Raw genomic sequence first — 13,997 nt, 5'->3', positions numbered from 1 at the left:
GTGATTTGCCCAGGGTCACACAGCTAGTAAGTGTCAAGTATCTGAAGCTGGATTTGAACTCAGGTCCTCCTGATTCCAGGGCCAGTGCTCTATCCCCTGCATCACCTAGCTGCTCCCCCCCTTTTTTTCACTATACCTCTTTTAAAACAGATTCAAATTGCATCAATCCTTTTGTAGTTGCCATAAATCATGGTTAACTTATAATTAGTTTGCATTCAATTCAGTTCCATAAACATTTTATTGAGCTCCTACTATGTGCCAGGCATTGTCCTAAGTGATGGGGATACAAATAAGAAAAAGAAAGTCTCTGCCCTCAAGGAGCTTACAATCTAATAGGGGAAGATAACAGGAAAGAAAGCTGGAAATCTGTCGGGGGTGGGGAGACAGCAGAAGGCATCTTGTTCATGGAGTTGAAACCAAGCAGAACTGCAGATGAACACTCAGATCTTTATCAGCCAAACTGATGAGTATCCACACCTCTCGCATCTTGTACTTGTATGGATGGTATGTTTGCTTTTAATGTTATTGATTTTTGCTTCTCTTCTTCCAGATTATCCTGTCCTTCACTTTGGTATTTGCATTCTCAATAATTTGTCTTCACTTTTGTGTCTTTAGTGAAACTTGTCATTGTATATTCACGTTTTTCTATTTTGCCAATTATTTCTGCTGTGCAGGCCATAAATTCTACTCTCACAATTCTCATTTCTCTTTTAAACCACCCAGGAACAACACGCTGTGGTTCTATACTCTCCTCAAAATCCAATGTCCTCTGCATCATCAGATGTTAAATCATTTTCCTTTGTTTTGCAATATTTATTCATAGATGCCTGAACTTGTTTACTAGATTTGGAAGCCATGTTTCTTCCTGCTCTTAATGTCTTCCCTGTTGGTTTATCTGCTTATGTGTAAGATCTTTATGTTTTTTTTTCTTCCTGAGATCTTTAGTAATTTCAGTCTTTTTATCATTATTTTCCTCTCTCACTTCTAGTGGTTCCTCTGGGAGCTGAATTTCTGAGTCTCAGCTTCCTCCCATGCTGGGCAATTCACAGTTTCCTGACCTAGATCTCTGCTCCAAGTGACTTTTGGTAGGGACAGAACTGGTTCCATCTGGATGCTGAGCTCTTTCCTTCAGGCTTAGTCAGTGCCACACAGCTCCCCCAAAACACAATGTTCTGCCAGGTTCTCTCTGTTCCTCAATTCTCTAGATCAGAATTGCAGAGCTCTACACTGCTGCTACCACAGCCTGATCAAGTTTCTGCCTTGGAGTTTGGATCTCCTGACACTGGCAAGAAAGAGGTTAGGGTATGGGGTCAGGGTATGGGGTTGCATCCTTTTGCAAATGTAGGGGGTTGGATTGGCTAGTGAAGCCTCACTACCTGGAGCCTGGTGAATGGTAAGGGAACTGGGGGCTGAGTGAGGTGAAATAGATGTTATAGTTCACAAAGTCTTTACCTTTGGGTTCTTGTCCTAGACCAGGGAGACAGCTGGAATTGCTTTTATCTCTGGCACAACTTTCTATTTTGGAAAGATCTGAGAATTTGTAGGGATCAGAGAAAATGTTTAGTCTTCTGTCTTGTTGTACACATGACCCCATCTTGTAAGGTTATTTATTGAACATAAATAGAACTTTACATTTATTTCCATCAAATTTCACCTCATTGCCCCATTGCTAAAGGAAAACACAACAACCAACCAAACTAACAAACAGATCTGTCAAGAATTTTTAGAATTAAAAAAAAAGAATTTTTAGAATCCCAACTCTGTCTTTTGACCAGTTTGCCATCCCTCCCAATTGTGTGATCTGTATACTGTATAAACATTCCATTTTTGCCTTTATCCAAGCCATTGATTAAAATGCTAAACTGCAGAATGAAAGGAATATCCTTGAGGAACTTCTACTAGTGACTTTCCTCCAGTGGTATTGGCCTACTAATGACTATCCTTTGAGTCTAGACATTCAATCAGTTCTGATTCTACCTCCCTAAAACTATTGTCTATTTCTTCATTTTATCCACAGAAATAGTATGAAAGACTGACAAATACTTGTAGAAATCTAAGCAGACTGTCAACAGAATCCAGATGATCTAACAACCTAATAATTAAAAAAAAAGAAATAAAATTACTCTGGCACGATCTGTTCTCAGTTAATAATAATAAACATTTTAAGATTTCCAAAACACTTCATAAATATCATCTTTTTTGATCTGAGGCCACAAGCTTTACTTCTGGCTCCTTTCTTGGATTTTCTACTAGGAAATTTCTGAGTGTCTCAATGGCTATTCCCTCTCCTACATGGTAGCTATGCTCAGTGGTACCTACTTTAGCAGATACATGTAGGCAATTTTCCCATTTCCCCTCTGTTCTTTAGCTGAAAGCTTTTTTTGATAAGATTTATAAGGATCCATATATGTCCATATATGTATATGTATATGCATATGTACATATATATATAATTTTTTACCAGTCTTTACTATTTAAAATACTTTAAATTTATTTTATATGCTATGAAGATTCATTGGATTTTTACAGCTTTCTTATTATTAAAAAAATTGAGCAGATGTAAAAAAGTAGAACTGTTTTCCCATTACTGAGTAAAATTTCCACAAAATTAAATTGATTTCATGTAAGGGTTCCAAATTGTGTTGTTTTCCATTCTCTTATTTCTATACCTTCTTTACCTAGAAGCTGAGCTCTTTCCTTCAGGCTTAGTCAGTGCCACACGGCTCCCCCAAAACACAATGTCCTGCCAGGTTCTCTCTGTTCCTCAATTCTCTAGATCAGAATTGCAGAGCTCTACACTGCTGCTACCACAGCCTGATCAAGTTTCTGCCTTGGAGTTTGGATCTCCTGACACTGGCCAGAAAGAGGTTAGGGTATGGGGTCAGGGTATGGGGTTGCATCCTTTTGCAAATGTAGGGGGTTGGATTGGCTAGTGAAGCCTCACTTATGGCGAATTTTTTTTTCTGATTCATACATTTCCTGGTTTTTCTGACCCTGAGAGTCTTTATTTCCAAGGTTCTCTTCTCTTTTCCCTTTCCTTTCAGAGCTCTTTCTCTGATAATGTACTTTATCTACTCTTTTTTCCTCATTAATTTTAGCTAACTCGCTCCAAATGTCTTTCACTCTCATACATTGAAAGTCCAGTTTTTTGCTGTATATCCTTCCTCTTCCATCCTTTGTGCTAGTGCTATCTTATTTACCCTAGAATTTTATATTGGTTTTAACCAGAATTTTATGCAAATCATTCCACATGGCCTCCCTGCTGAGTCCTCATTCTATTTCCCTCAACCTCAATAACAGTTTTAATTTCTCAATCCTCTAACCTATCTGTTAAAGTACCACTTCTTTTATCTGGTTGAGGATCTATACCCTGCCTATGAGAAAAGGTAAAGTCAGATATGAACACATTATTGTAACCCTATTGTGTTTTCTTGTAGTGTTTAGTATTAGCACACATAGAAAGAGTATATTCTACTTTAGGGGAGTAGTAGAAAGGAATGACCTTTGTTTTTTTTTTTTTCTCGTAGGCCAGGCTAGGTATAGGTCCTCAACCAAAAATTTGAAGCAGTCTATCATGTACACTTACAGAGAATCATTCCTAAGTCCTTTACAAGGCAAAAAAAAAGGAGTAGAGTAAAAAGAAGTTTGGAGTCAGAAGACCTGCCACTTACTACTCTTAACTTGGGGCAAGTCACTTCAGGTCTTCAGGCCTCAGTTTCTTCATCTGTATTATGAGGTTGTATCTGATATTATGGTGTCATATATTGATCTCTTAGAGATCATTTTATCTAAACTCCCAGTCCTAAGGCCCCTGTTGAGTCTAGAATCTATGATTCTATTTTCTTGTCTTCATCTGATTTACCTTAATTCTCTGAGATCTTGTCCTGACTGCCTTGGCTAGATGAGTTATGTCCACATATCTTTTTCTTTATCCAATGAATTATCTTACTAAAGTACAAGTATCTCAGCCCTTTTAGAATCTAGTCCCTTAATCCTTTTTTCTAGTTTCTGAAGCCTTTTACTTTGATAAGCCCTTCCTTTTCTATCATCCCCTCAGAGACTGAATGACTGACCATGACTTGGTAATAAGCTGTGTTCATTTCCTCAATCCCTAGATTCTTCTTCCTCTTGTCTAAGATTTTTCCCCCTTGGGTTTCAGGCTATAAAAATCTCATTTCCTCTCATTTCGACCCTTTCTTGGAGATCTTGGGGCTCTGGCATTAGAAGCTAGTTGATTAAAATGACTTCTTTAACTGCTTGCTAAAGCTATCACTGCCCTTATTTGTGAAGTTAGCTTTTCTAGGCTACCCTAACAGGAACAAATTCAACAGACATTATTGAATCATCCACTATGTGCAAAGTGCTAGGGATGCAAACCCAAAACCAAGAAAGTCCATGCCTTCAAGGAACTTACATTCTATTGGGAAATATGACTTGTACACCAACAAGTAATTGAAAGATAATTTGATGAGAGGGTGCTAATGTTTGGGAAGGTGGGATAAGGAGCACATCACATAGGAAGACTCATAGGTTGCATAACTAGCATTTGGGCCCTCTTATCTGTGTTTTAAACAGAAACCATGAAAGGTAATGTACTCTTCTGGACATCAAGCTCCTTTTCTATTTAAAATCAATCAAATTTCCAAGCTTTTAAGAAATGAATTTACATTAGTAACTGCCAGAAATAGCCACATCTTTATATAGTAAGATGGTATTTTTTATTTTATATCCCACATCCTTTATTCTTTTTTGCACATAAAGCCTTGTCAGTCTTAACTGGATCATTTTGCAAATATATTTTATTCAGTTTTTATGTGTATCCAAGGAAGTGCCCTTTAATTCTATAGTCTTATAAACTGATGCTAAGTAGTTGGCTTTGTAAGTCAATTTAGGGGAGAAAGTATTTTCATCCCTACTCCTTTTTCCCAAGATAGTTAAAATTCCCATAGCATTTTCCTTCTGGTTAAATACAAGAAAGGTTCCATATCCTTAAATAATATTTCCCTTAAATAAGGTTATTTTTTACAGGTGGGGTATGGGGAAGATAGCTGACTTTTGTCTTTCTTTAGTTCACATTCATGAATTCATAATCTGCCAACCCATTTCATTTATTTTTTGAACAATAACATGTATATGTGTTAAACTAAAATTCACTCCTAATGTTGTACACTCTCTCTCTCTCTCTTTCTCTCTCTCTCCTTTCCCCTTTCTTTCATACTCTCTCTTATTCTTCCCTTTTTAACAAAAGGAGCACCTTAAACCCATTCCATTTTAATGATAATTTTCTTTCTTCACATTTAACTTTATTTTTTGAGCTAAAACTGTATCCACTTTTTCTTCTCCATCAGTGAAAATCAGAGATCAATATACAGAGGACTACTTTAGCAGTGTTATGCAATTTGCATTACATGTTCTTACTTTAAGTAGTACTTTACAAGGTCATACTCTATTTAAAAATATTCTTCAAAACTTTCTTTGAAATTTCCATTTTCCTTCCAATTTTGACTGTCTTCTTTCAATATTTTGCATTTTTCTTAGGTTCTGTTACCTACCTCCCTAGTCTACCCCCTATACTCCTGATTTCCTATTTATTATTAGACTTGGGTTTATGGATAGTGAGTCTGTTACCTATTTTTTTCTTTGGCCCTTCCTTTCATTTCTCTAAAAGTCCTTTTCCTACAAATTTCTTTCCTCCATTGTAAGGCTCAGATAATGCTGTTCCTATTGAGATAGGATCAACTTGTTTTCTTTCTCCATCAAGAGATGCATTTTCCATATGTTGCTTATGTTGGAGCTCTTGTTCTTCATGTAAAGAAATATATCAAGTGAAAGAAAACTAGAATTCACAATCAAATCCTAGACCATCATCATCATCATCATAATAATAATAATATTCATGTAATGCTTTAAGGTTTCTAAAGTGTTACATCTGTATTATCTCATTTGATCTATTATTATTCCCATTTTATAGATGAGGAAACTGAGGATGAGAGTTGTTATATGATTTGCCCAGGGTCACAAAGTTAGTAAATGTCTAAGGTAGCATGCTAATTCAGGTCTTCCTGGCTCCATAGCCAATGCTCTGTGCACTATGCAACCTAGCTTCCTATTTTAATATAGTTGGGGTTTTTCCCATTTTCTTATAAGCCAGCTCCTGAAACTCTCTTGGGAAGGGAGAAGGGAGCAGAATCCCCGTTTCTCATCTATCACTAATCTTAGTCTGATCTCTACCAACCAGAATCTGCTAGGTAGACAGATTGATACAGATGCATTAAGATAGATACATTAAGAATATGAGAGGAGGAAGAAGAGATAGCAAAGGAGTCACAGAAAGAAGTCATCAAGAAGTGTAGAACAGTGAGGAGCAGCTAGGTGGGCAGTGTATAGAGTGTGTGGCCTGGAGTCAGACGACTCATCTTCTTGAGTTCAAATCTTGTCTCTGACACAACTAGCTGTGTGACCCTGAATAAGTCATTTAACCTCTATCTGCCTCATTCTCCTCACATTTAAAATGGGAATAATCATAGCAGCTACCTTACTGTGTGGTTTTAAAGGTTAAAAGAGATAACATCTGTAAAGAACTTTGTAAACCTTAAAGTTCTATAAGAATGTGAGCTATTTTATCATTTTCTTCATTTTTCCTACTTCTCTTTTTTGAAGTATCTACATATTACTAGATCTTTCTTTGACAGCTGGGTAGCTTCCCAATATCAATTTGGGCAAAAGATGTCAGTTCCCTCCCAGTTTCACCTTATTGGTAGTTATCATGGAGTAGTAGAAAGGACTTTTGGATATTAAGTCAATAGTATCTGAATTCAAATCCCACTACTGACAGTTAATAGCCATGTGCCACTTGGGAAATCATTTAACCTCCCTTAGCCTTAGTTTCTTCATCTATAAAATGGACATAATAATAATTCCTATTTCATGGTTTTGTGAAGATTAATTGGAGTAATAAAGTTATTTTGTAAACCTTAAAGTTCTATAGAAATGTTAGTTATTATTAATGAAGTTACATCAGCATTTCTTTAATCATGATATGCTTTGGGACAGTTTGTATAAATATACAGTATTCTTATTTCCCACAAAAAGTGTTCATTATTCTGTTTTTATGGAAAGCTTCCTTGGAATGCTTTAATATTAGATTCATATGATTGTTTGAGCTTGAGACTTAGACTGTCTCCCTTACTTGTTATGATTCTTCTTTATCTATTTAAAGAAAAATGCCTTTATTTCCATCTTCTACTTTCCAGGGTTTGATTTCCCACTTATATTATACTTTCAAAAATCCAGACTAATCTGATCCTTTTCTTGAGACTGTTAATATGTCACAGTATCTCTTAAACTAAAGTCACAATGCTTCCTCTAGATATGGTTTCAATCCTGAGAATAATGAGCAAATGCTTTACCTAAACTTGCTAAATGCAAAAACACTGTGAATTTATTTCAAAAGTTCGGGCCTTCTATTTTTTAGTGCAATAGCCTTCAAAAGAAATATGACTTCTCTACTGCTCTGTAGTTTCTGTCAAGCTTCTCTCTTCTGGACATTTGAACTACTACACATATGTACCTTGGTTAACTATGGTCTCCATCATGTGATTTTTTGCTTAGCAATGTTTCTCACACCTCACAAAACGGTTTCCACAATAATTCATCTTCTGAAATAGTCCTTGAGTTGTCCTATTCCCCATACAAAGGCTATATTGGTTCTCTTGTCTCCTTTCTTTTATTCCCATCTCCTTCTGTGTTATTTTACAGAGAACAAAATGAAAAAGCTGCCATTACCTGTATCTCTTTTCCTTTTCTTCCTCTCCCTCATTTTTTTGCTTCATTTTCATCATCTTACTCCCAATTACCAGCTTCTTCCTGTCATCATTCCCTTTCAATTCTCCTTTTTCCTGTAGATAATGTTTGCAGCTACTGTGTTTGTTCTCGTAGGTCTCTTTTCTCCATCTGACTCTGTATATCACGTCCCTGCTCTCCTCTTCTTCCTCAGTCTCTAAGTTTGTCTGTTTTACTGTGGCTTCTTAGTCATCTTACAGTGGTTTACCATATGTAGCATATGCTGCCTCCTTGCCAATATATGCTACATACACTGCCCACTCCCATCGGTGAAGCCTATTTATTTTTGGCTTTGTGTTGGACCTGAAACTTCATCTACTTTGGGAATTCCTGGTGAGAAAACACCCTCTACCAGTTCTAGGCATGCCCTGCAATTTGTAGTTCTGGAGAGTGGCCTAGTACTAGAGACAAGGGTATACTGGTAAATGTTTAGTAACTGGCTTTCTGGGGGAGGGGAGGAAATGTAAGCACAACACAATACCAGGTTTAATCTCCTTTATTGAAATCTTCTCCATTACTTTCTTAAGTCTGGATAATCAACAAAACAATAAATCAAGCTCTAATTTGTAACATTTGCTGATTTCTAAGGTGTAAATGCTCACACTTAAAATCTACCAGCTCTCAAGAGCCCATACAAACTGGATAAGCACACCTCTGACTAGGGATTAAGTGGTTTACCCAGAGACACACAACTTGTGTATGAAAAAGGCAGGGATTGAACCCAGGTCTTCCTGACTCCAAACCCTGCTCTTTGTTTGTTATAGCACCACCTCTCAAAACTTATTTGACATTTACAAAAAAATACAAACTGGTAGTGAAGGCCAGCATTATATTTGCATTTTATAGACGAGGAAACTGATTATAATACGACTTTTATTGCCTGAGCAATAGTCTGCAGAACATAAAAATAAAACCTAACAACAATAATAGTAGAACTCTCTGTGCCAAGACCATTTGTATCTGAACCCCATAAAAAAAAAGAAAATGGGAACAGGATATATAATAATTATACAGAATTTCAGAGCTGGTAGGAGTTTCAATGGCCATCTAGTCCAATAGACACCTGGGGGAAAAAAAGCAAATAAACATTCCTTTCATAACATGCCCAAGAAATCATCATCCAAATTGGGTGTGAAGGTCTCCAATGATGGGGAAGCCATCCCTTGTCAAGTCACCCCATTCCACTTTGGGATGACTATAATTGTTCAGAAATTTTTCTCAACAAATTTGTCTCAGAAATCTCTTTATATTGCTCCTATTTCTGCCTGCCAAGGCCAAACAAAACAAGTCTAATACTTCTTCCACAAGAAAACACTTCAAGTACTTGAAGACAACTATCATATTCCCATGCAATAATTTTTCCTTTTTCAGTTTTAAAATGCATAATTCCTTAAACAATTTCTCATGTTACATGAATTTGAGACCCCTCACCAAGCTAGTTGCCATCCAGTTCATCTTTTTTAGCATAACAAGCATTACATAATTAAAATAGCTTGCTTACATTTATATGGTGCTTTGCAGTTTACCAAGCTCTTTCTTCACAAGAACATCATGAAGTCCATGGTCAAATATTGCTATCCCCATTTTACAAACATGGAAACAGAGGCCCAGAAAGGGGAATAGTCACAGCACCAAATACATTAAAGAAAGCTTTTTTTCTTTAGAAGTCTAGAGAGTTTTTTCCTTTAGTAAGTCTGTGATATCTTTCAAGGTGAGATCTCTGCTTCCTTGATCTACCCCAACCATTTCTATCTCTTGAGCTTTCTAGTCCCATATTTTCAGCTGCTTACTGTCTATATCCACCTGATTGTCCCGTCTGTATCTCAAACTCAACATGCTGAAAACAGAACTCATTATATTTTCTTTTAAACATATGCTCCTTCACCTAATTTCCCTTTTTCTGTTGAGTGCATCACCCTTCTTCTCATTTTCCAGAATGTTAACCTAGGAATTAGCCTTGATTTTTCACTCTCAGTCTCCATCCCATCTGATCAGTTGTCTATTCTATTTTCTTAATATATTTCACATCTTCCCTATTCTTTCTACCTATACCACAACAATCGTAGTTCAGTGCCTCATCATCTCTTGTATGTATGATTACAACAACATCTGAATTTTGCTCCCTGCATTCAGTCTTTCCCCTCTCAAGTCCATCCTTCGTCCAGCTATGAAATTGAGATTCCTAAAGCACAAATACATAAATGTCACTCTTCTGCTTAAGAAGTTTCGATGGCTCCCCATTGCCTTTAGGTTAAAATACAAACTCCTTTGTTTGACATCTAAGGCACTTGACAGTTTGATACCACTCTGTCTTCCCTGGCTGATTATATATCACTTTGCAAGCTAGCTGAATTGAGCATGCCTTCCTGTACATGACATCCCATCTCCCACTTCTTTGCCTTTGCAGAGGCTGTTTCCCATAGCCGAAATGCCTTCCCTCCTCATCTCTACCTGTTGGAACCTCTCATTCCCTTCAAGATTCAGTAAAGTGCCATTTCCTCTAAGAGACTTTTCTTGATTTCCCCAGTTGTTAGTGCATCCCATCACTGTGTATTTAGGAAAATGTATCTTGTACTTGTTTATATGTGAACATGTTGCATAATAAGTTTCCTGACAGCAGGATTCTCTTACTTGTGTTTTGGTGTCCGCTGTGATAAGCACAGTGCCTGGCACATGTAAGCACTTGATAAATGCTGGTTGATTGATGATATTGGTTGACTCTAACATTTGTCTGTTGTTGTAAGCTCCTTCACCAAATTTTAATTGTACACAGTTGCAACAGACAATGATTAGCTAATGTGAGTGCCTACAATTTCTATTTATCATAGTCTTCTCACATTGAGAGATACAGCTTCCCAAACATTTATTTGCCAAGTAGTTGTTCAGACTTCCTTGGCATACAAATGGCATTTTCCTTCACTTCTCCTTCCCCCATTCCTTCCACATACACATCCCTTAAATCAGAGCCTAGCCATGAGAGAAAGGAAATTAGCTTTGCAGGTGTCTTTTTTTGGTTGTTCATTTTCATGATTTACATAAAAATAATTCCTATTCCTTTCTCTCTTTTTTTTAAAATGAGGAGGATAGTGAAGATCTGAAATGCCAGCTGCAATTTGTCAAGGAAGAAGCTGCTCTGATGCGAAAGAAAATGGCAAAGATTGATAAAGAGAAGGACAGATTCGAGCATGAGCTCCAAAAATACAGGTCATTTTATGGAGACCTGGACAGTCCTTTGCCTAAAGGGGAAGCTGGAGGACCTCCCACAACGAGGGAGGCTGAGCTCAAGCTTCGTCTGAGGCTGGTGGAAGAAGAAGCCAACATCCTAGGGAGGAAAATAGTGGAACTCGAGGTAGAGAACAGAGGCTTGAAAGCTGAACTTGATGATTTGAGAGGAGATGACTTCAATGGGACAGCTAATCCCCTCATGAGGGAGCAGAGTGAATCCCTCTCTGAGTTAAGGCAACACCTGCAGTTGGTGGAAGATGAGACAGAATTGCTCAGAAGAAACTTGGCTGACCTGGAGGAACAAAACAAAAGGATCACAACAGAGCTAAATAAGTACAAGTACAAGTCTGGGGCCCATGAGAGCTCAAGGCACCATGACAGTGCCAAAACTGAAGCCCTCCAGGAGGAGTTGAAGGCTGCCCGTATGCAGATCAATGAACTCAGTGGCAAGGTCATGCAGTTGCAGTATGAGAACCGAGTACTTATGTCCAATATGCAGCGTTATGACTTGGCCTCCCACCTGGGGATTCGGGGCAGCCCCAGAGACAGTGATGCTGAAAGTGATGCTGGAAAGAAAGAAAGTGATGATGACTCCCGTCCACCACACCGCAAAAGGGAAGGGCCCATTGGTGGAGAGAGCGACTCAGAAGAGGTCCGAAATATCCGATGCCTCACCCCAACCAGATCCTTCTATCCAACCCCGACCACCTGGCAAAAAAACTTCACAGACCGGCAGCAAATGAAGGACATCCGCTCAGAAGCAGAGCGTCTGGGAAAGACAATAGACCGGCTGATCTCAGACACTAGTACCATCATCACTGAGGCAAGAATTTATGTGGCCAATGGGGATCTGTTTGGACTGATGGACGAGGAAGATGATGGCAGCAGGATCCGGGAGCATGAACTGCTTTACCGGATCAATGCACAGATGAAGGCGTTTCGGAAAGAACTCCAGACTTTCATCGACAGGCTAGAAGTTCCAAAGTCATCAGATGACAGAAGTGCAGATGAGCCATTGTCTGTTAGTCAGGTACAGTTCCTCCTATTGCATCCTAAGTTGATGAAAAAGTCACTCCCACATAGGTGAGGTCTATGTATTTAGTCCATATTTACAGGTTAGTTGTGATCTACTCAACTGGCTTATTGGCTTCCAAGTTAAGTTTGATAAAGGCCACCAATTCTTTTTGGATAATAGCAATTGAGTTTGCTTTTGAAGTACATATATCACACACAATCATTTTATGTTCATTATGCTTGAATTTGATTATTTTTTTAGTAATTGTTTTCTTTACATTTTACTTAATAATAAAACTTTAAACTCCAAATTTCTTGATATCTTAAAGCCTGGAATTGGTTATTTCCCCCATACTTCTCTTTATGTTTTCCTAAGCGGTACTGTTTTATGAAATGCCTGCCCACAGGCTAAAATATGTTTGCCAAGAATCCGGAACATAGATTTGTCATTTTACCCTCCTTAGAAGGTAGAACCTGAAAATGAAACACAAAAAATTAAAAAGTACATTGGGGGAAATAATATGAGGAGGAGATTTCAATGTCATTTGAATAATTCTGTCCTAGGACAAACTCTGAAGTAGGTAGTGCTAAGAGAGTAGGTTTACCTTGTGGCTTATATCAACAGTAAGCCAAAAGATAAGCAAATAAACTTTAGGGGAAAAAAAAGATATGGCCTAACTGTTTCTGTAAAAGAAAAAACTAGCTTCTTCCTTCTCTCTTGGTTTCAGAACAGGGGCTGATGAACTAGTGTTTAATTCAAAATACTAGCCACTTTAAATTTTAAATTGCCTTGTACATGGAGGCATATACGCATCAATTGCACACCAGCAATTGAGTATAGAATAGAAAGACAGGCATTGTTATATGAGACCAGTTACTCATGATATCATCCTTCCATTAGTGAAGTCCTTAAGAATTCTCCACCCAAGCCACTTTGCTGAAGTGTTGAAAAGAGATGAGGAATTGATATGCTTTTATCAAAAGATCAGTTAGTTACTGACACATAACTCTGGATTACTTTAATGTTTCCAGCGATAGCTAGAAACAATATGACCCTAGCTGTTATTTTAAACCTTTTCTGGTGAGCTTTCTAGGGCAAACTATGGAGGAGGGTAAGGGAGGGGGAGTGGATTGAGGAATAACTAGCTTAGTGATGAAACTCGGAGTTTGAAATTGAAAGCTTAAAATAGTCCTCTCCTTTAACATACCAAACATTTGGCTTTGGGTTTCCTTGTGGCACAAATCACAGGTACTGTGAGCATTTGGCTTGACAAAAAATGGTCCCCTGGGGGTTGGGAGAGTGCCTCTCACTTCTAAGTGAGAGAAAATAGTATGTACAGTGGGTTTTCAGCTATAAACTTTTTGAAAATATGGGCTAAAACTATGGGATATTCCCCTCCTTTACTAGATACAGTATTGGATTGTCACTTATTTGATGATAGTTTTTGGATGGTCACTAATTAACTCTTCTGTTTGTCTCTGTATTTACCTTCCCAGATGTTCCAGCCTATCATTTTACTTATTCTCATTCTTGTATTATTTTCATCACTTTCTTACACAACAATATTTAAACTTGTCTTTCTTTTTACACTGTTTTTTGTACTGTAAGCTTTTCGTCATTTATTGTTCATTGTAGTATTATTTTCCATTTGTTTATTTTGTCCACCCTCCAAGATAAGAAGTAACAGAAGTATAGTTTCTGTAGTAGCCAATGCTATAAAAACACTGAAGACTGCTTGTTTCTTAAAAAAAAAAAAGACACACATACACACACACAGCCAAAGCAACTGATTGATATAAGAATCCTGTCTACAAGAATATTTCAGGTAAGGAAAAGAGTCAGCCTAACTTTCTGTGAACCACCGTAATTCTGGATTTCTTCTTTTAGGTCATTTTTCCTGTAATCATCCTCACTA

At 37.6% G+C, this 13,997-nt stretch overlaps 1 protein-coding gene across 1 annotated transcript in view; it reads left to right on the top strand.

Moving 5' to 3' along the window:
* The window catches only part of SOGA3 (SOGA family member 3), a 43,202-nt gene extending 29,513 nt beyond the window's left edge, over window positions 1–13,689 (top strand). Inside the window, exons 7-8 of the mRNA XM_027848656.1 lie at window positions 10,922–12,097; window positions 13,579–13,689. Of these exons, the coding sequence (XP_027704457.1) occupies window positions 10,922–12,097; window positions 13,579–13,689 (1,287 nt within the window). The remainder of the gene's footprint in view (window positions 1–10,921; window positions 12,098–13,578) is intronic.
* The last annotated feature ends 308 nt before the right edge of the window (window positions 13,690–13,997 follow it).

Source organism: Vombatus ursinus, unplaced genomic scaffold (genome assembly GCF_900497805.2).
Source record: "Vombatus ursinus unplaced genomic scaffold, bare-nosed wombat genome assembly UNPS02006779.1, whole genome shotgun sequence".
Taxonomy (NCBI): domain Eukaryota; kingdom Metazoa; phylum Chordata; class Mammalia; order Diprotodontia; family Vombatidae; genus Vombatus; species Vombatus ursinus.
The sequence above is the reverse complement of the archived record's forward strand: the minus strand, read 5'-3'. Positions and strand labels throughout refer to the sequence as shown.